Here is a 22656-nt window from a genome sequence, read left to right on the forward strand (position 1 = left end):
GGACTCTAAATTCTGTACAAGACCAAGGGAAAGGTATAAAATGAAGGTGGGGGTGGGGTAGTGATGGATTCCATCACACTGGAGATCATAATGTGAATAAGGGCCATTTACCCCCCACATGCTGTACCATTCAATTATGCTCCAGATCATTTTGGACATCAAACTACCTTTACTTCATGTCCATTGCTAAACAAAAAGCTACAAAATCTGTTTTGATTTGTTTATTTGACCCTCAGCCCTCTGGGGGGGGGAGAGGGGAGTGTTCCAGGTTCCCCCCAGCCTCTCTGGGTGGAGGAGTGCTCCCTGACAATAGCCCTGGGGTCGCCCAAATGGGTGGGAGACGAGAAGCAAACCCAGTGTTGTCCTTTTAAAACATTTATTCATTTTTGCAATGTAGACTACACGGTTGTAGGTTTACAGTTACGGCATTGAACATTTTCCACAGTTTCGACACGTTATACAAACTGCTCAATAAAGAAATTCGCTTGGAATCGTCAAAATCCCAAAACAACAACAAAAAAAGGAACGCTGCTTCTCCCTTGGACCCCACCCAGAGGCACGGCAGGCGTCCAGTATATAAATCGATATGAACCCGAAACAAGGAAAGGCACATGGCGAGATTCTTGCAATACAATGGGGGGGGAAGGGGGGGGCACATTGGCCACACACCCGAGAGAGTGAAATCCAGAACCTTGCATTCTGCAAAACAACTAAACACTGATTTATCTGGGTTGTATTTTTTTTTAATGATGTCACAAAGATTGGGAAAGCAAAATACATTCTCAACTTTGGTCCCCTTTTTCTTGCATTTCAGGTACAAACTCTTTTTTTATTTTCCCCATTTCCCCCCTCCCTCCCTCTCCCGGCTGCAATTCGTCTCGGAAGGAAAAAAAAACCACCCCCCCCGCCAAAGGCATTAATAAAAAAAAATTAAAAATAACAATTTTAAACCCGGGGAAGATGCAAATTCCAAACTGGGACTTCCGGATTGTTAAGGTCGGGTTTCAGCCGCCAATCAGCGCAGAGATCTCACTCCCGCCTCGCATGTAACTAATCGTTTTGCCTGCACGGTGATTGGCTGACAGCGTTACCATGGCGCCAGTTGCCAAGAGAGCAGCAAACCAGGGGGCTCCCCACCCTAAAAAAAAAGATTTTAAATTTAAACGATCGGCCAAGAACAAAATCAAATCGAAGGTATAAAAAAAAAACCCCGAAACTTTTGGGGGAAAAAAAAAATCCTTAATTTCCAATTTGTATTTTTCCCCATCCAAAAGGTGTTTGGTTTTTTTCTTAAAGTCTTGATGGGTAAAACAACCCTTTATGACCCCATTTGAACCAATTGTTCCGACCAAATTCAAGACCCAAATTCAGTTTTATTCCCTAAACGGTTTCAAATTAAAGCAACACCAAAAAAAAATGCATCGGTTTCCCGAAAATGATGAACATTTCCCGCGTCCAGGGCATTTCCATCTCGAAGTGTTTGGGATGATCATGATTCACATTCAGAAAAGAAAAAACTAAACCAGTCGGCGAGCGTCATTCAGGTGAAAATATATTAAAAACGCACAAAAACTTCCCAAAATAATTTTTTTTTAAAAAAAAAGCTACAATCCCAGGGAAAAGGGGGGGAGGAAAAAAGTAAACTTTTTGCCAACAAAAAAAAGGGGGAAAACCCTGTAAAAAGGGGGGAGGGGGAAAAATCTTCCCGCGTTTCTTAAATCAACTCGGGCGGCACATGATGGGGCCACAAACTACACAGACACACAAAAAAAAACCCCAACCCTCCTTTCCCCCCCCACCCCCCCCAACCCAACCCCAACCCCCCCATTTAAACAGGTCATACAACGACTCGAAAAACCTTATCAAAAGTCAGCTGCAATTTTGTTTTTTTTTAAATTTTGCAACAACAGAGAAAAAAAAAGGAAACAAACACACACACACTGAGCAAAAGTCGGTTCTAAGCTTTCTTGGACCCCTTGCTTCCTTTGCCCTTCTTGCTCTTACTCCTGTCCTTGCTGCTCCCGGAGCGACTCTTTGGATTCTTTCTGCTCTCCGCCTTCTTGCCGGACGCGCCTTTCTTGTGGGATTTAGCCGAGCTGCTCCCGCTCCCGCCGCCGCTGCTCCCGCTCCCGCCGCCGCTGCCCGAGCCGGAGGATTTCTTTTTGTTCTTGGCCGCCTGCCCGGCCTCCCCCTTTTTGGTGATCTTGAAGGAGCCGTTGGCCCCTTTGCCCTTCACCTGGTTGAGGGTGCCGTTGAGGACCAGGGCCCGCAGGGCGTAGCGCAGGTAGGTGCGACCCTGCCGCTCGTTGAACCAGGGCACGGTCTTGGCCTCCTTGTAGATGGTGGCCAGCGAGGAGCCGTTGCGGGCCCCCAGCCGCTGGACGATCTCCACCAGCAGCGCGCTGTACTTGCCCTGCTGGTTCTTGCCTTTGCCCGACTTCTTCTTCTTGGATCCCGCCTTCTTAGCCGGGCTCTTCTCCTCTTCCTCCTCGGCTGGTGCAACAGGCAGGGTTTCCACTTCTGCAGACATGGCCCAGGGGGGGGGGAATAATGTGTGTGTGTTTTTTTGGGGGGGATATGGGTCAGAAAACAGAAGGGAGGCGGGAATAAAATAATAAAATGCTATATGATGATGGACAATGACTAAGGTTAATTTGCAGAGACAAGTATCCAATTGCAAACAATATGTTGCAAAATTGGGGGGGGGAAAAGTGGAGGATTTTGCAAAGGCTGCCTTGGTTTTTCCCCCCGGCTCCTTCCTTCCTTCCTCCCTCCGCCTGGCTCTGGGATTCTGGCTGCTCGACCCTGTGGCTGCGGAATTTTTTTGCGCAGCCGCTTTTATTTGGCCGCTCGGAGCGAACGTCAAGGAAAACATCAACAGCCCGGCTCCGGATCGGCGGCAACTTGTGCTTCTTGCGGCGCCTCTCGGGCGGCTTCCCGGCGGGGCCCCCGCCCCGACGGCGGCGGGCGGCGGGCCGGCCGGCGGGCCGGGCTCTTGTCGTCCGGGTGGGGCGGCCGGCGGGCCGGTGGGCGGCCCCCGTCCGCCCCGTAACCCGCAACTCGCACCGGCTCCCCAGCCACACCGGCCAGCCCGGGATAGGGGTCGCCCCTTTCAGCCGGGGTTTGGGGGCCGGAGCCCGGCGGCCACCCCGCCACGGCCGCCCCCCGGCGCCAAAGGGAGAGCGCGCCCCCTGCCCGGCGCAAATTTAACCCCTTTGGGGGCTGAACATGACCATAAATCGGGTTTTAATTTGTTGCAACTAACACAATGCGCGCCCCCGCGCGGCCGCGCACGGAAGGGCTCGCTCTGGGTTTTTTTTTGGGGGGGGAGTTAGCATTTCGGAGCGAAATCTGCATCCAGTAAGATTCAAAAGTGCAGGAAACTAGTCCAACATCATCATTTGCAGAAAATCACGTCTCTCACCAACAAACATGCAAAAAAAATAACATAAAATAAAATAAATCCTCTCCTCTCCTCCTCTCTCTCTCTCTCTCTCTGTCAAACTGATTGAAAAGTGAAAACTTCTTGGTCTTTTTGAAATATTTTTCTCCACTTTATTTCCAGCTCCGTTTCAGCCAACCGATTCCCGCGAATTTTTAAAAGACCCTGTAAATCCCAATGGATCGACAACGATGCAAATTGGATCTGTCACAAGTTGCTGCATTTCAGCATGAGCTCTCTCCTCCATCTCCACCCCCTTTCCATTTTTTTCCCCCCTCCTTTTTGTTTTTTTCCAATAATTTATATAGATTTTTATTTTCCCACCTATTTCCATTATTTTTAAATGTATTTCCACCCATTGTTTTATCTCTACCTTTTAGCCTTTTTCGATTCCTTCACCCCCACCCCCACTAGGGCTATCTGTACCTTGAAAAGACTCAGCAGGTCTGGCAGCATCTGCGGAGAAGAACAAGTTCTGTTGAAGGGTCATGAGGACTCGAAACGCCAACTTTGCTCTTCTCCGCCGATGCTGCCAGACCTGCTGAGTTTTTCCAGGTATTTCTGTTTTTGTTTTGGATTTCCAGCATCCGCAGTTTTTTGTTCTTATCTTTTTGTTTTTATTTCTATCTGTACCTTGCTTGTCCTGCTTTCTACCCTTAATTAGCACATTCCTTAGATAATATCACCACCGTCAACACCTCTTTGTCCTTTTGTCTGTGACATCTTTTGGTTATCTCCACCTATCACTGGCCCTCTATCCAGCTCTACCTGTCCCACCCCCCCCTTAAACCAGCTTATATTTCACCCCTTTTCTATATTTCCTTAGTTCTGTTGAAGGGTCATGAGGACTCGAAACGTTAACTGTGTTCCTCTCCGCAGATGCTGCCAGACCTGCTGAGTTTTTCCAGGTATTTTTGTTCTTGTTTTTGTTTTGGATTTCCAGCATCCGCAGTTTTTTGCTTTTATTATTGCTGCATTTCATCTTGTGGATACCGGAGAGAATTAGCTCTGCTAAATTGACCTTTAAGCCATCCGGAGAATTCCTGGGGTTTTAAACTGAATCAAGGTGGAGGTGAAATGGATGGAGACAGATTAAACTCGTTCTTCGGCGTCTCCTTTCTGATAAAAGTCTGATCCCTAAGGACAAAAAGTTACCCAAATTGTACCTTATGAAATCACAGAGTTATTCCCCCTTTGGGGTTAATTGATGCCAGGGACTATGTGGGTGGGCGGATGTTAATGGGATAATTTGCTCTTTCACTGTCATTTCCAAGTGTGAGTTTTACATCAACTTTGCTGCTTTTTACCATCCCTGAGCTGAGCTCCAGATGTTTGTGAATTTTTTTTTTGAAAGTTGTGTCCCAGACCCACCCGAGTGCCTGGATGCCTCAAATATATAATCATCGAATGGGTACAGCACACAATGAGGCCATTCGGCCAGACGTGTACATGCCGACTCTCTGCAAGAGCAATTTAGCTAGTCCCACTTGCCGGCCCATAGTCCTGCCATTCATTCACTTCAAGCCACAATTTGACCTTGCCACCAGGACTCTCCCAGGCAGAGCAACCAGACCCTAACCACTTCCCTTGCCTAAAAAAAATCATGTGGACATTGGTTCTTTTGCCAATCATCTTAAATCAGCCATAGAGTAATAGAGTTATACAGCCATAGAGTAATAGAGTTATACAGCCATAGAGTAATAGAGTTATACAGCCATAGAGTAATAGAGTTATACAGCCATAGAGTAATAGAGTTATACAGTACAGAAGGAAGTCATCCAGCTTATTGTGCCTGTGCTGGCTTTTTGGAAAAGCTGTTTAATTAGTCCCCATTCCCCTGCTCTTTCCTTATAGCCCTGCAAAATTATCCAGTATTTATCTAATCCCCTCATTGAATCTGCTTCCACCGCCCTTCCAGTCAGCACATTGCAGACCACAACAACTCGCTGTGTAAAAAACCTTTTTTATTTGCAATTATCTTAACTCTGTGTCCTCTGTTTATTGAAACATCTGTCAGTGAAAGAAAGCTTTTCTTTATTTACTCCAGAAGACTCCACATAATTTTAAACACCTCTATTAAATCGCCCTTTAAACTTCTCTACTCAACAACAATTTGTATTTATATAGCACCTTCAATGTAAGGCAAGGCCCCAAGGTGCTTCACAGCAGCGTTATAAGATCAAATTTGACACTGAGCTACATAAGGTGAAATTAGGTCAGATGACCAAAGCTTGCTCGAATATGAAACAAAAAATAAAAAAAAACCTGGAAAAACTCAGCAGGTCTGGCAGCATCGGCGGAGAAGAGTACAGTTGACGTTTCGAGTCCTCATGACCCTTCAACAGAACTAAGTAAAAATAGGACAGGGGTGAAATATAAGCTGGTTTAAGGGGTGGGGGGAGAGAGAGAGGGGGGTGTGGTTGTTGGGACAAGCAAGCAGTGATAGGAGGAGATAACCAAAAGATGTCACAGACAAAAGAACAAAGAGGTGTTGAAGGTGGTGATATTATCTAAAAGAATGTGCTAATTAAAAACGGATAGGACAGGCAAGGTACAGATAGCTCTAGTGGGGGTGGGGTGAAATAAGACTAAAAGGGCATAAAAGGTATAGATAAATGATCGGTGGAATACATTAAAAATAATGGAAATAGATGGGAAAAGAAAAATCTATATAAATTATTGGAAAAAACAAAAAGGAGGGGGAAGAAACGGAAAGGGGGTGGGGATGGAGGAGGGAGTTTAAGATCTAAAATTGTTGAACTCAATATTCAGTACGGAAGGCTGTAAAGTGCCTAGTCGGAAGATGAGGTGCTGTTCCTCCAGTTTGCGTTGAGCTTCACTGGAACAATGCAGCAAGCCAAGGACAGACATTTGGGCATGAGAGCAGGGTGGAGTGTTGAAATGGCAAGCAACAGGGAGGTCTGGGTAATGATTGCGGACAGAACGAAGGTGTTCTGCAAAGCGGTCACCCAGTCTGCGTTTGGTCTCTCCAATGTAGAGGAAACCAAATTGGGAGCAACGAATGCAGTAGACTAAATTGAAGGAAATGCAAGTGAAATGCTGCTTCACTTGAAAGGACTGTTTGGGCCCTTGAACGTTGAGGAGAGAGGAAGTGAAGGGGCAGGTGTTGCATATCTTGCGTTCGCATGGAGAGGTGCCGTAGGAGGGGGTTGAGGAGTAGGGGGTGATGGAGGAGTGGATCAGGGTGTCACGGAGGGAACGATCCCTATGGAATGCCGCCGGGGGGGTGAAGGGAAGATGCGTTTGGTGGTGGCATCATGCTGGAGTTGGCGGAAATGGCGGAGGATGATCCTTTGAATGCAGAGGCTGGTGGGGTGATAAGTGAGGACAAGGGGGACCCTATCATGTTTCTGGGAGGGAGAAAAAGGTGTGAGGGCGGATGTGCGGGAGATGGGCCGGACACTGTTGAGGGCCCTGTCAACTACCGTGGGTGGAAAACCTCGGTTAAGGAAGAAGGAGGACATGTCAGAGGAACTGTTTTTGAAGGTAGCGTCATCAGAACAGATGCGACGGAGGCAAAGGAACTGAGAGAATGGGATGGAGTCTTTACAAGAAGCGGGGTGTGAGGAGCTGTAGTCGAGGTAGCTGTGGGAGTCGGTAGGCTTGTAATGGATATTGGTGGACAGTCTATCATCAGAAATTGAGACAGAGAGATCAAGGAAAAAAAGGGAAGTGTCAGAGATGGACCATGTGGGAATGATGGAGGGGTGGAAATTGGAAGCAAAATTAATAAATTTTTCCAGGTCCAGACGAGAGCATGAAGCAGCACCGAAGTAATCATCGATGTACCGGAGAAAGAGTTGTGGGAGGGGGCTGGAGTAGGATTGGAACAAGGAATGTTCCACATACGCCATAAAGAGACAGGCATAGCTGGTGCCCATGCGGGTACCCATAGCCACACCTTTTATTTGGAGGAAGTGAGAGGAGTTAAAGGAGAAATTGTTCAGTGTGAGAACAAGTTCAGCCAGATGGAGGAGAGTAGTGGTGGATGGGGATTGTTCGGGCCTCTGTTCGAGGAAGAAGCTAAGGGCCCTCAGACCATCCTGGTGGGGGATGGAGATGTAGAGGGATTGGACATCCATGGTGAAGAGGAGGCAGTTGGGGCCTGGGAACTGGAAATTGTTGATGTGACGTAAGGTGTCAGGGGAATCACGGATGTAGGTGGGAAGGGACTGGACAAGGGGAGAGAGAAGGGAGTCAAGATAGCGAGAAATGAGTTCCATGGGGCAGGACCAGGCTGACACAATCGGTCTGCCGGGACAGTCCTGTTTGTGGATTTTGGGTAGGAGGTAGAAGCGGGCCGTCCGAGGTTGGGCGACTATCAGGTTGGAAGCTGTGGGAGGAAGATCTCCAGAGGAGATGAAGTCAGTGACAGTCCTGGAAACAATGTCTTGATGTTCAGTGGTGGGATCATGGTCCAGGGAGAGGTAGGAGGAAGTGTCTGCGAGTTGACACTCAGCCTCTGCGAGGTAGAGGTCAGTGCAGCAGACAACAACAGCACCACCCTTGTCAGCGGGTTTGATGACAATGTTAGGGTTGAACCTGAGAGAACGGAGTGCAGTAACTTCAGAGAGAGACAGGTTAGAATGGGTGAGAGGAGCAGAGAAATTGAGACGACTAATGTCAGATTTAATAGATTTTTATAATAGATTTTTCTTTTCCCACCTATTTCCATTATTTTTAATGTATTCCACCGATCATTTATCTATACCTTTTATGCCCTTTTAGTCTTATTTCACCCCACCCCCACTAGAGCTATCTGTACCTTGCCTGTCCTGCTATCCATTCTTAATTAGCACATTCTTTTAGATAATATCACCACCTTCAACACCTCTTTGTTCTTTCGTCTGTGACATCTTTTGATTATCTCCACCTATCACTTCTTGCTTGTCCCAACAACCACACCCCCCTCTCTCTCTCCCCCCACACCTTAAACCAGCTTATATTCCACCCCTCTCCTATTTTTACTTAGTTCTGTTGAAGGGTCATGAGGACTCGAAACGTCAACTGTGTCCTTCTCCGTCGATGCTGCCAGACCTGCTGAGTTTTTCCAGGTATTTTTTATTTTTTGTTTTGGATTTCCAGCATCCGCAGTTTTTTGTTTTTATCTTGCTCAAATATGTAAGTTTTAAGAAATGTCCTAAAGGAGGAAAGTGAGGTAGGGAGGTCAAGAGGTGTAGGGAGAGAATTCCAGAGCTTAAGGCCCAGGCAGATAAAAGCACAGTTGCCAATGGTGCTTTTAAAATTAAAATTAAACGATTAAAATTGGGGATGCTGAGGAGGTTAGAATTGGAGGAGTGCAGAGATTTCGGAGGGTTGTGATACTGGAGGAGATTACAGAGATAGGGAGATTGGGGAGGACAAGGTCATGGAGGGATTTGAAAACAAGGAATACAAGGATTAACCATACAAATACTGTGGCTACAAGAGCAGATCAGAGGCTAGGAATCCTGCGGCGAATAACTCACCTCCTGACTGTCCAAAGCCTGCCCACCATCTACAAGGCACAAGTCAGGAGTGTGATGGAATACTCCCCACTTGCCTGGATGAGCATAACTCCAACAACACTTAAGAAGCTCAACACCATCCAGGACATAGCAGCCCACTTGATTGGCACGACATCCACAATCAGTTACTCCCTCCACCACCAACGCACAGTAGCAGCAGTGTGTGCCATCTACAAGATGCACTGTAGCAACTCACCAAGGCTCCTTCGACAGCACCTTCCAAACCCACGGCCTCTACCACCTAGAAGGACAAGGACAGCAGATGCATGGGAACACCACCACCTGCAAGTTCCCCTCCAAGCCACACACACCATCCTGACTTGGAAATATATCACTGTTCCTTCACTTTTGGTGGGTCAAAATCCTAGAACTTCCTCCCTAACAGCATGGTGGTTGTACCTACACCATATGGACTACAGTGGTTCAAGAAGGTGGCTCACCACCTTCTCAAGGGCAATTAGGGCAATAAATGCTGGTCTAGCCAATGATGCCCACATCTCCTGAACAAATGAATTTTTAAAAATAGCTCATTAGAATTATTGTTATTTCTATTCTCTCCTGACTGTCTCTCTAGGGGTTCAATTGGACTGTCTAATGTCAATTGCCCTCCAATACAGCAATCATACTTCCTATGTCAACCTGCACAGTGAGTTTTAGCAGAAGGGACATCATCCATCTCCTGTCCCTGCGCTCACTTTTCAGCAAGAGTCACTGCACAAGCTCCAGATTGCTTTTAATTCTTCCTGAACCAAAACGTGTTGCCTCTTGTGCATCCCTGATTCACTTTGGCCCTTCATTGGCGACTATGCCTTCAGCTGTTTGGATCCCAATCTCTGGAATTCCCTCCCTGCCTCTCCCCCTTTAAGATACGCCTTAAGACTTACTTCCTCTGTCTTGAGGCTGGTTGATAAGAACATAAGGAATAGGAGCAGGAGTAGACCATTCGGCCCCTCGAGCCTGCTGTGCCATTCGATAAGATCATGGTTGATCTGTTTCTGTTTTGAATTGCACATTCCCATCTACCCCTGATAACCTTTGATTCCCTTGCCTAACAAGAATCTATCTACCTCTGCTCTAAAAGCATTCAATGACCCCCACCTCCACCACCTTCTGAGGCAGAGTGTAGCGTGTTTGATGTAGTCGACATGGATTTTAACAAAGGTAATGACCCACATGGCAGACTGATCAGAAAAGTAAAAGCTCGTGCAATCCAAAGGAAAGTGACAAGTTGGATCCAAAACTAATTCAGTGCAGGAAGATAAAGGTTGATGGGTGTTTTTGTGACTGGGAAGCTATTTTCACTGAAGTTCCACAAGGCTTAATACTGGGTCCCTTGCATTTTGTTGGATATATCAATGATTTAGATTTTAAGGGGCATAATTTAAAAAGTTTGCATTAAAAATTGGCCATGTGGTTGATAGGAAGAAAGCTGTAGGCTGCACGAAAATACCAATGGTCTGGGCAGGTGGGCAGAAAAATGGGTAAATGGAATTCAATCTGGAGAAGTGTGAGGCGATGTGTTCAGGAAGGACAAACAAGGCAAAGGCATAGGCAATAAATGGGAGGATACTGGAGAAGTGTAGACAAACAAAGGAACCTCAGTGTGGATGCCCACAGATCCCTGAAGGTAGCTGAACAGGTAAATAAGGTGGTTATAAAAACATTCAGGATGCTTTCTTTTATTAGCTGAGGCAGAGAATATAAGAGCAGGGAGGTTATGCTAGAACTGTATAAAACACCAGGTCAGAGATTTATGCAACGTTGCTGGGAATGGAGAATTCCTGCTATGAGGAAAGATTGGATAGGGTGGGTTTTTCCGGAGGCTGAGGGGAGATTTAATTGAGGTGTATAAAACTGAGAAGCCAAGACAGAGTGGATAGGAAGGATCTATTCCCCTGAGCAGAGGTCAATTAATTGGTAGAAGGATTAGAGGGAGTTGCAGAGGAATTATTTCACCTACAGGATAGTAGGGGTCTGGAACTCTTTGCCTGAAAGACAGAAACCTTCATCACATTTTTAAAAAATAATTGGATATGCACTCGGGCAGTGCCAGAGCCTAAGGGCAATCAACAGATCGAGCTGGAAAGTTTAGTATTTTTAGCCAGCAAAGACACAATGGGCTAAATGACTTCCTGTTGTTAGAATCATATCTCTTTAAACTGGATTTTTCTTTTTAAAACACGGAAGGACAGTGCATTATTTGGACATTAGAGGCTGCCCGAGTGTTTTATTTTTTAAAAAGGGGTCATAAGTTCACCTTGGAACTATCAACAAGCAGGCCTTTTCCAAGAAATCACCTGAGTTGTATGGTACTTGAAGTTTTGTTTGTTTTGAACTGCAAAGTACTTTAATGAAAAGCTGGAAGACAAAAAAGGCAATCACATGACACAGGCAAACTTTAAGGTCAAACCTGTGGTTTTATTTTCAGTCTTGGGAGTCAATGGCATAGTGGTATTGTCACTAGATTTATAATCCAGCGACCCAGGGCAATGCTCCGGGGACCCAGGTTTAAATCACATCACAGCAGATGGAATCCAATAGAAATCTGGAATTAAAAGGACAATGATGACCATGAAATTGTTGTTAAAAACCCATCTGGTTCATTAATGCCCTTTAGGAAAGGAAATCTGTCCTTACCTGTGACCGTGACTCCAATGTGGTTGACTGAGGGCAATGGGATGGGCAATAAATGCTGGCCTAGCCAGTGACACCCACATCCCAAGCATAGGAAAGGCTGAGAACAGAAGGCTACCTTGACTAGCTCTCTCTGCTTTATGAAACCATGTGGCTCTCAGCCTGTAGCCAGAATTTGTCTACATAATTTTGGACTTGCTAGCTGAGACAGGAAGAATTGGTCCAGCTAAGCTCCCCTCCACACTGAAGCATTGTTGGTGAACTTCCCAACATCTACTGGGCCCAGCCAAACATGAACTCTAATTCTTTTTTTCCCCCCTCCTAATTTTTTTTCCTCCATCCACCTGACTCTGTAGAGCCTACCAGAGAGTCTTATGTTTGTGTGTGTGGCTGTGCACACACTGGGGGAAGTTTTAAAGGGTTATACTTCTGGATTACAATCATGTCAACCAGTTATTGAAACTTGTTTAAAAGGGGTTTTGTTTTAATCATTGAGCTTTTGCAAGAAGCCTAGTGAGAGTCCCTTTTCTTCTAGGTACTAGAAGTATAGGTAAACAATTGGCCATTTTGGTGAGAAAATTAAACATTTAAGTTAATGGTACAGCCTGCAGAGTGGTGGGGCTTGATAATTCACACTCCTCCCATCCTGGTTGCAATACTGTTGAAACATTTGTCTCTCATTTGGCCTTCATTCTTCAAATAGGAGTTGCTGGGTGTGAGGAGCTGTGTGTTTGAAGTCCGAGTATCTAACTATATCGACAGAATTAAGAACAGCACTAATTACCCACATCACTTGGTTCCAAAATTGTAAGGAGTGTTTCATGCTTTCATTCCTTGGTTACTGAGTGGTCTTGGATGGTTAGTCATCTCCAAAATAGGCTTTGTCCAATAAGATTAGTGTATGTGGCTCAAACTGTAGCCAGTCAGCAATTTATTAGAAAACATTAAAATCCTTCATGTGATGTAGATATCACTGGCACAGTCCACACTTGTCATGGAGATGTATTTCTTGTACCACAGCAGTCCACGTGAAGGTGCTCCTGGTTAGTTAGTTAACTTTTCATAACTTCAAGATACTCCAAAGCACTTAAAATAGATAGGTAATAGTGAAGGACTTTAACACGATCAATTTTAACATTTGTTCAAATTCTACACCTTAGACTGTCTAGACATTGGAAGTTAATGCACGAAAATTTAGTCAAGATAGATCAGCCCTGGATATTGAATGGCACAGCAGTTTCAAGAGGCCAACACCATACCTCTGCTCTCTTAGCAGAAGGCATTAGGATTAGTCAGCAAAAGGGGACAAATTGACTTAATTGGAGGACACAGACAATGGCGGGGGGGGGGGGGGGGGGGGGGGAGGAGGGGGAGGAGGGTTGAAGCAATCTAAAAAGGGTGAGTGGATTACTGCAATGAACTATGTAAATGAACTAGAGAACATGAATCAAAAACATTAGGAGATGGGAATAATCTACAAAAGCTTTGCCCTAAAAAAAAAGATAACCAAAGGTGGTCCAGAATAGATGACCAGATATCTTTCTGGCTCCTAGACACAGGGCAAATTGCAGTGAAACAATCTGTTAATTAGGAACACAGGTTCAAGAAATATTTATGAAAGGCCATCAATCCAAAATAAATGGTTTCTCTTCACAGGTGCTGCCTGACAGGGGGTATTTGCTAAAAGCAAAATACTGGAAATCTGAAAGTGCTGGAAAAACTCATGTCTGACAGCATCTGAGGAGAAAACAGCACTGCAAGTCTGTACAATCCTTGAGCTCTGAAGGAGGGTAATAGACTTGAAATGTTAACCGTTTCTCTCCATTGATGCTGTCAGACCTGAGGGATTTGCTGTTTGATATTGAAATCCTGCAAATAAGTTCAGCCAATTACACAAGTTTTCCTCCTCTCATCCCCTCTTCCCTCCCCCACCCCCTCCAATTTTCTTGGGTTGAGCAGGCTTGTGGGTTTGCAATGTTACTGACTGGTCTCTACATGGCATGCATGACTTCCTTAGTTTTATTTGGACTACTCCCTCTTACTTGGGGAAAGAAAGTTCTTAGGCTCAACATGGACTCTAGCAAGAAACTGCTTCCACAGCAAGAAACTAGACAGAATAAAGAACTCAAGGTCAACAAAACATGTCATGAGCATGGATTCCCCACACTCCTTCAGAGCAACATTGATAGTGGTCATTGCTGGTTATGCAGGTAACTTGAGCAATTAGCTGCGAGGAGGAGGATAATGTTACTGCAATGTCCTGGAACTTGCCCAAAGAATTTCTCCTGTTGTTTTGAATTGGTCACAGGTTATGCCCCCATGAGAGGTGACTGAGTGGCTCAGAACAGCCACGGCAAAAAGACCAGACGGAGGGCAGAAAAAGAAACCAGACAATAGGGTAAAGAAAGGAATTCAAGACTGAAGATGGGTGAAGCTTTGTCAAATAGAGGAATAGTTATTTCTGGGTGAGCCAGATAGACTGAAAATCTCAAACATGTGAAGGTGGAGGACAAAAAAAATGACAAAAGTCAAGAATCAAACACCACAGTCACTCCTGTTCTATTTATTGGCAATATCATGATTACAGAAATTTGTTGCACTTACTAGAATATGAACCTTTTAGGAAGTACACTGAAGTGTTGAGATTTTAAGCTAAGAAGCAAGACTAGTAACTTTGGCAAGTAGTCACTAGTACCAGACATGCTATTGGCAAGTCTGTTCAAAAGTAACTTCATGTTACTAATCTCAATGGGTAGCTACAGGCTACAAAACAAGTGGACTTTCTAATTAACTTAATACTGATTTTTGCATACAGTACAAGCATGTTAAGTAAATCAATTTAAGAACACTTAACTGAAACCCAGACAAAGATAAAGCAGTTTTGATAAACTTATTGGACCAAAGTTACCATCATTGACTTTTAATTGCCAATAAAAAAGTACTGAACTGGTCATGCCATCTCCAAGAATTGCTGGTGCCCATTTAGCATTTCATTCCCCTTATCCCAAGATTTAAATCAGTAAGTGTGGGTTTAAAATGGGCTCATCCTTGAGCTGGGAGGCAATGTGCAACACTAAATAGGGAGCAGATAAGGAACAGGGTGAACACAATCCACAGCAAGATGGCTTTGCTCAGGTCATCTCCAAGAACTGGGTTCGAAAAAAAAAGTTGGAGAACAATGGCCATTTCCAGTTCTTGCCTTCAGACAGAACAGACTTAAAAATCATTAATTATTCATTTTACAGTACAATTGTAAAACATGGGTCTTCAGACAATAAACTTAGTTCAGTATACATTTGCTTTTCCTTCCAATGTTACTACCAGTTATACAACAGCTCTGCTAATTAGATGCAGCTCTTCCTTGTGCGCACACTGGCACTACGCAAGGTGCATGAAGGAATCTTGGCTTATGGTTGGAGGAAGGGGGAGGGCAGGATGAGGACTGCGTCAAAGGCCTGATTTGTGGAAACCACCCCTCCCACACTCAGCAGCTGCAACTCTCTGCTGAAGTCTTTGCCCGGTCATTCTTGTCTAGTTTGATTGGTTCTGGGAATTCGTTGTAGAGCTCCACTTCAGTTTCCTAGGAGAAAAATTAAGTAAATCTTAACTCAGTCTACAAATTAAAAAGATTACATATATAACAAAAAACTACTGCGGACTCGAAACGTCAACTCTTTTCTTCTCCGCCGATGCTGCCAGACCTGCTGAGTTTTTCCAGGTAATTCTGTTTTTGTTTAAGATTACATATAATTGGTTTGAGGAAGAATACCTTTGCTATAAAAGTAGGCATCACTGGTCAACATGTGCAAGAACCCTCACCACAACTGATGGGAAGAGTCAAGTAAATATACAGGAGCCAGAATGGATTTGACAGCAGAGCTGAAGAGTTCTGGATAAGCCATTGCTCATAAGGCAGTTGCTAATAAGGACTGATATCTACAGTGTTTGGTGTGCTTTAAGTCACAGACCCAATGTCACCAAGGGCCACATGTTAGGGGAACACCAGTGAGGTAATTGCATAAGACAAACCATTTGAGATGCTGAGGAGTGGATTTAAAAGTAGTAAAGCAGGGTTACCAAGCCATGGGTTGCAACCCCCTGCTGGGGTCACCAGGGTATTAAGGGCAAGAGCTCTTGAAGCAGCAGTGGTAACTGTTGTCCAAAGGCTCTGGCTGAAAAGCAAACTTTTCACTGTCCTGATTGCATCCCTGGAAATCCTCAATTAGCCACTGTGGGAAAGGTACTTTGAACACATGCTATGACACATTGCAGGACAGTCCTGAGATTGGCAGAGGCGCCATTACATGCACATGATTTAGCTCCAAGGTCCAATTGAGTCTTCAATACTGAAGTGGACCTTGCTCTTTCCCCTCCTGACTCTTGCTCAACAACCCTTCCATTCTGGGGGTCACACCAATTTAAGCATTAAAATTGAGTAATTGGGAAAAGTTTAGGAAACACTGGAGTAAAAGTATAATTAATCACAGCAGACTTCATCAGTCATAACCCCCAAATTCATGCATGTCCAACAGATAAGCACAGTTGGACAGTAGTAACTCATTCAAGGATTGGATAGAAATGGCAAATAAAGTAGAGAGGTTAACAACATACGGAAATTGTGTAGTCAGGAGATGGGACAGGTTTTAAATGAGAGACATGAGGGCCAAGTGAGCTAAAATGTAAGAGAATTGGAAGGTTGGATGTAGGGGGTAGACAGTTTAGCATCTGGCCTTATTTTAAAACAAATTGCCACAACCAGGGTACAGAACTGAGTATGCTTGGTTAATGCAAAGACAAAAGGTCACAATCACAGCACAAGGGATGCCAGCAGAGAATTGTCTCAAGATATAGGGTTCTGGCATATTACAAGGGAAAGTGATTAGACAATTCAAGCAGTTCCACAGAAGAGATATTGGGTGAGGGTGGTGGTAGTGGTATGTCACTGGACTAGTAATTCCAGAGGTCCAGGGTAATGCTCTGGGGGCCCAGATTCAATTCCAACCACAGCAGATGGTGAAATTTGAATCAAGTCTGATGAGGACCACAAAACCATTGCTGATTGTTGCAAAAACCCATCTGGTTCACTAATGTCCTTCAGGGTAGGGAAGGAAATCTACTGTCCTTACCTGGTCTGGCCTACATGTGACTCCAGTCCCACAACAATGTGGTTGATTCTTAAATGCCCTCTGAACAAGGGCAATAAATGTTGGCCTAGCTAGTGATGCCCACAGCCTATGAATAAAATATCCAGTAGGAGCCTGGGATAACCCCACTCCCACCCACCAATACTTTTGAAGAATGGCTGATTCTGGTTCCCACTGGTGTTGAAATGTAGCACAAGTTTTTTATTCTTTGATGGGGCAAGTGTCACAGGCTTTTATTGCCCATTCCCAATTGCCCTCAAGGTAGTGAGCTGCCTTTTTGAACCAATGCAATCCATGTGGTGTATGCACCCAGAGTGCTGTTAGGGAGGAAATTCTAGGATTCTAACCCAGTAGTGAAGGAACAGCACTATAGTTCCAAGTCAGGATGGTGAGTGACTTGGAACTTCCAGGTGGTGTTCCCATGTATCTGTTGCTCTTGTCCTTCTAGGTGGTAGTGGATTTGGAAGGTGTTGCCTGAGGCTTGGCAAGTTTCTGCAGTGCATCTTGTAGATGGTACACACTGCTGCCACTGTGCATTAGTGATGGAGGGAATGAATGTTTGTGGACGGGATGCTGATCAAGTGGGCTGTGTCCTGGATAGTGCAAAGCTTCTTAATGTTGTTGAAGCTGCACTCATCCAAGTGGAGAGTATTCCATCACATGCCTGACTTGTGCCTTGTAGATGGCAGACAGGCTTTGGGGAGTCAGGGAGCGAGTTACTCGCCACAGGATTCCTAGCTTCTGACCTGCTCTTGTAGCCAGTGTTTATATGTCTAGTCCCATGATGCTGACTTTGCTCACCAGGGAGTACTGAATAGCATACTCAAATGCTGGACAGAATAGCTGACTTTTTTTTTTAAAAAGTAGACTATGATTCTGCATATAAAAGTTGTACACTTATAGCAAAAGGAACATTAATCTTGAGCTGTGTAAAAGGTGCAATAGTGGTCGTCTATTCCTACCCTTCTCCCCCTATTGAATCTGCAGTGCACAAAAGTTTAAAAACTTAATGACAAAACAGAAGGCACACAATCAAGTGAAATGGGTCAGTTGAATTCCATTCCCTTTGAGATGTTTGGATTCAGGATGGATGACAATTCACTGTACAAAGCCTCAAGGTTGTCTAGTTAAGTGACCATTTGTAATTTAGCTCCAATTAGTCAAGCCCTCCCAGATACTGAGATGGTATAAGAAGAGACAAAAGCCAGGGGATCAGAAGTGTGGAGAAGGGAAGGAGAAGCTGACTTGCCACACATCCATCCATCCCTTCAGAGAAGCAGATTACCGCCAGGAAGATGGCTGAATTTCACAAGACCCATACATTTGACCAGAACTGTCAAACAATAGACCATTTGAAGGAAGGAGTTACCATGCTGGGTTGTGTTTCATTTACAAGTGGTACCAAAGATAGGCTTGGAAGAGCACCAAGCAATTGTAGCTCTATAGGTTAAGAACCATCTGTTGACCCATTCCCCCAAGCCTCAGAAAGCTTGTGTAAATATCTCATGACAACTACACTGTTGTGAACCAAATGAGCACAGTATACTTTCATGGAATTAAGCAGGCAGATCAGATTGTACCTGTTTAAGTGCATTCCGTGCAATTGTTTGAAAAGCCTGTTCCACATTTATTGCCTCCTTTGCGCTGGTTTCAAAATATGGGATGTTATTTTTGCTCTGACACCATGCCTGTGCTCTTTTTGCAGTGACCTGGAAAGAGGAAAAAGACATTTCAGCAAACGCTCACAGTTAAGAAATGCAAGTTTCTGTAGTGTCACTCAATACAAGTATATCTGGAGGGCTGTAGCCCCAGTCCCTACACTGCCAAATTTACTTGTTTCTTGGGACGCAAGCTGATCTGTTTCCCATATCTGTTGCTCATCCCTAGTTGGCCTAAACTGGAGGTCTGGTCTTGAATTGGTGCAGTCCATGTGGTATCTGTCAGATTCTAGGGAATTCCAGGGCTGACCAAGACAATGAAGAACTGCACATTATCCTGATCTGGGTATATTGCTGTGGGAAAGTTGGAAGGGATCATATTCTAAAATTCTTCAGGACTGAAAAAACCAAGGCAAACACTTCAGTACAGTACTGAGGAAGCATTACATTGGAGACGTCATCTTTTGGCAGATATGTTAAACCAAGGCCTCCTCTGCCAGCTTGGGTACATATTAGCATTCACTGAATCCCCCACCAACATCCTGGGGGACATCAAGATAAAAGCAAAAAACTGCAGATGCTGGAAAACAAACAAAAACACCTGAAAAAACTCAGCAGATCTGGCGGCATCTGTGGAAGGGAGCACAGTTAACGTTTCGAGTCCGTATGACTCTTCAACAGAAGTAAGGAAAAATTGAAAAGGGGTGAAATATAAGCTGGTTTAAGGGGGGGTTGGGACAAGAGAGCTGGATAGAGGGCCAGTAATAGGTGGAGACAACCAAAAGATGTCACAGACAAAAGGACAAAGAGGTGTTGAAGGTGGTGATATTATCTAAAGGAATGTGCTAATTAAGGGTAGAAAGCAGGACAAGCAAGGTACAGATAGCCCTAGTGGGGGTGGGGTGAAGGAATGGAAAAAGGCTAAAAGGTAGAGATAAAACAATGGATGGAAATACATTTAAAAATAATGGAAGTAGGTGGGAAAAGAAAAATCTATATAAATTATTGGAAAAAACAAAAAGGAGGGGGAAAAATCAGAAAGGGGGTGGGGATGGAGGAGAGAGTTCATGATCTAAAATTGTTGAACTCAATATTCAGTCCGGAAGGCTTTAAAGTGCCTTGTCGGAAGATGAGGTGCTGTTCCTCCAGTTTGCGTTGAGCTTCACTGGAACAATGCAGCAAGCCAAGGACGGATATGTGGGCATGAGAGCAGGGTGGAGTGTTGAAATGGCAAGCGACAGGGAGGTCTGGGTGATGCTTACGGACAGACCGAAGGTGTTCTGCAAAGTGGTCACCCAGTCTGCATTTGGTCTCTCCAATGTAGAGGAAACTGCATTGGGAGCAACAAATGCAGTAGACTAAGTTGAGGGAAGTGCAAGTGAAATGCTGCTTCACTTGAAAGGAGTGTTTGGGCCCTTGGACGGTGAGGAGAGGGGACGCAAAGGGGCAGGTGTTGCATCTTCTACGGTTGCACGGGAAGGTGCCATGGGAGGGGGTTGAGGTGTAGGGGGTGATGGAGGAGTGGACCAGGGTGTCATGGAGGGGGGGGGGGGGGGAAGATATGTTTGGTGGTGGCATCATGCTGGAGTTGGCGGAAATGGCGGAGGATGATCCTTTGAATGCGGAGGCTGGTGGGGTGATAAGTGAGGACAAGGGGGACCCTATCATGTTTCTGGGAGGGAGAATGCGCGGGAGATGGGCCGGACACAGTTGAGGGCCCTGTCAACCACCGTGGGTGGAAAACCTCGGTTAAGGAAGGAGGAGGACATGTCAGAGGAACTGTTTTTGAAAGTGGCATCATCAGAACAGATGCGACGGAGGCAAAGGAATTGAGAGAATGGGATGGAGTCCTTACAGGAAGCGGGGTGTGAGGAGCTGTAGTCGAGGTAGCTGTGGGAGTCGGTAGGCTTGTAATGGATATTGGTGGACAGTCTATCACCAGATATTGAGACAGAGGTCAAGGAAGGGAAGTGTCAGAGATAGACCATGTGAAAATGATGGAGGGGTGGAAATTGGAAGCAAAATTAATAAAACTTTCCAGGTCCAGACGAGAGCACGAAGCAGCACTGAAATAATCATCGATGTACCGGAGAAAGAGTTGTGGGAGGGGGCCAGAGTAGGACTGGGAGTCACCATTGCCCAAGGCTTCTTAGACAGCTCCTTCCAAATCTAGAAGGACAAGGGCAGCAGACACATGGGAACACCACCATCTGCAAGTTCCTCTCCAAGCCACTCACCATCCTGACTTAGAAATATATCACCATTCCTTCACTGTCGCTGGGTCAAAATCCTGAACTCCCTAACAGCACTATGAGTGTACCTACACCATATGGACTGCAGCAGTTCACCACCACATTCAAGGCGAATTAAGGATGGGCAATAAATGCTAGCCTAGCCAATGATGCCCATATCCTGCAAATGAATAAAACCCATGGCACTACTGAAGAGCAGGGAAGTATCTGGCCAACATTTATCCCCCAATCACAAACTCACCACATTGCTGTTTGAGAGTCTGCTGTGTACATATAGCTGCTCTACATTTCCTACAATAGTGACTACACAAAGTACTTCATTAGCTGTAAAAAGTGTTTTTAAACAGCTAGTCATGAAAAGTGCTATATAAAAACACAAGTCTTTCAAATTGCTAATCTTGTTGTAGTACAATTGTTAAAGTAACCACAATGTTGCAGTGTATCCTGTAGATTGTATATACTTCAGCTAGTGGAGGGGTGGGTACTGAATCAAATTGGCTAGGCACCAACATTAAACATCCTGGAAGGCATCATACATTGTTGTTTCTGTACTTTTCCAGGCAAGTGGTGCCCCATTACATTGCTGACCTAGTTGTCAGGATATAGATAGGCTGAGGGTCAGGCAGAACACCCAGTCTCCAACCTGCTGTTTGGCTACAGTGTAATTGGTAGAGTTCAACTTTTCAAAGCAAACCTCCCAGGATGTTGATGGGGGACCTGGGAAGGGCATGCCATTGATGAGCATGGGGAGACAGCTGGGTTCCCTTTCAAGATGTACATGAAAGTTCTGTCAGCCCAATATCTTTCCAATTTCAGGGTACTGTAGGATACTTGCTGGACAAGTAATCCAGATAATGTAAATTCAAATCCTACCATGGCAGTTGAGAATTTCAAAAGGGTATCAGAACTGATCAAGAAGCTGTCAGACAAAAGCTCAACTGGTTCACCACTCAGTCTGGCTGGTGACTTGTTTTACACCAAAATGGTTGATTCTCAACTGTCCTGAAATTGGTCAATGGCAATTAATGCCAGCACCGTCAAGAATGAAGGTAGGGAAGAGCAATGTTGTAAAAGTACACAAAGCAATACAAAATTCTCTATAGGTAATTGAATAGAAAATCCATTGTGTGGTGTAGCATCCACTAAGCCACTCAGGAGATGTGGCAAGCTGAGCACCAGGCTCTCATATGGCTTGAGGGGCAAAGGCTAAAAAGCTTAAACCACCAAGTGAACACTGCATACAACATTCCCATTGAAAAGATTATACATACTTGTCTGTTTTCCAAATCTATCTTGTTTCCAAGGACAACAAATGGGAAGTTTTCTGGATCTCGTGGACTAGCTTGAATGAGAAACTCATCCCTCCAGCTATCAAGGGTTTTGAATGTGTTGGGCGCTGTTACATCAAAGACCAGCACACAGCAATCAGCTCCTCTGTAGAATGCCACGCCCAATGACTGAAACCGCTCTTGTCCTGCTGTATCCCAGATCTGAAGACAAGACCACAAAGTTTAAAATCCCATCACAAACTTGAAGCCTTTAGACCCTGGGAAGGACCTAGCAATGTCAATACAATATCTGGTGGACTTAAATATTCCTAAGACATAACTAGGAAATTGTCTTTGAAGATCACAAAGACAATCTAAACTTGATCAGGCATTTATGCATTTAATTTGATGAGAATGAAGCAAAGTTTTTAAACTCAAGACACCAACATTGGGTCAAAGTTTGGGCTTAAATATTTAAGGACTGTGTTCATGCATAATGCCTTGAGCTTCAGGATAAATGTGTGTTCTGCATTAGTTAAGCCACTAGGCACAACATCTGTGGAACCTCAAAAGGGCGCCCAAGTAGGACAAGAATGGACATACAAAAAGGAGACCCAGAAGTTGGATGGCTAAAGGCCCTCTTAAGCAGATGGAGATTCAACTGTTGGGAACCCCACTGCTCAATGGATGCCTGCCAATGGAGCTCAGGCAGTTCTGAGTCAAAGTAGAA

General features: G+C 44.8%; 2 protein-coding genes across 6 annotated transcripts in view; both read right to left on the bottom strand.

The window, feature by feature from the left end:
• Positions 1-359: 359 nt before the first annotated feature.
• h1-10 (H1.10 linker histone) lies at positions 360-2812 on the bottom strand. Of its 3 annotated transcripts, none has more exons than XM_078543108.1 (2): positions 2005-2810; positions 360-1138 (listed from the first exon to the last, which is right to left on the bottom strand). In XM_078543108.1, the coding sequence occupies exons 1-2, from the start codon at positions 2528-2530 to the stop codon at positions 1005-1007; spliced, it is 660 nt and encodes a 219-aa protein (XP_078399234.1). In that variant the 5' UTR covers positions 2531-2810; the 3' UTR covers positions 360-1004. The 3 variants fall into 3 exon arrangements, 2 of the variants coding, with proteins under 2 accessions (XP_078399234.1, XP_078399235.1); XR_013576788.1 differs by having other exon boundaries at positions 678-849; positions 1710-2812; XM_078543109.1 differs by having other exon boundaries at positions 678-1138; positions 1938-2810.
• Positions 2813-14139: 11327 nt separating this feature from the next.
• LOC144681462 (ras-related protein Rab-7a) overlaps positions 14140-22656 on the bottom strand; it is a 42327-nt gene continuing 33810 nt past the window's right edge. For all 3 annotated transcript variants that reach the window (XM_078543052.1, XM_078543051.1, XM_078543054.1), the window contains exons 4-6: positions 21930-22148; positions 18329-18457; positions 14140-15184 (exon numbers count right to left, since the gene is read on the bottom strand). In XM_078543052.1, coding sequence (XP_078399178.1) covers positions 15089-15184; positions 18329-18457; positions 21930-22148 — 444 coding nt within the window. In that variant the 3' untranslated portion in view covers positions 14140-15088. The remainder of the gene's footprint in view (positions 15185-18328; positions 18458-21929; positions 22149-22656) is intronic.

The sequence above is a fragment of the Cetorhinus maximus genome, chromosome 6, assembly GCF_964194155.1.
Source record: "Cetorhinus maximus chromosome 6, sCetMax3.hap1.1, whole genome shotgun sequence".
Classification (NCBI taxonomy): Eukaryota; Metazoa; Chordata; class Chondrichthyes; order Lamniformes; family Cetorhinidae; genus Cetorhinus; species Cetorhinus maximus.

Bases quoted from the DNA above. Each gene is read 5' to 3' on its own strand.
- h1-10 (XM_078543108.1), bottom strand. From the start codon at position 2,530: ATGTCTGCAGAAGTGGAAACCCTGCCTGTTGCACCAGCCGAGGAGGAA. The intron at 1,139-2,004 runs GTAAGAGCAAGA...CTTTTTTTTTAG, and splicing joins CGGGAGCAGCAAGGACAGGA to GGTGGGGAGCCCCCTGGTTT.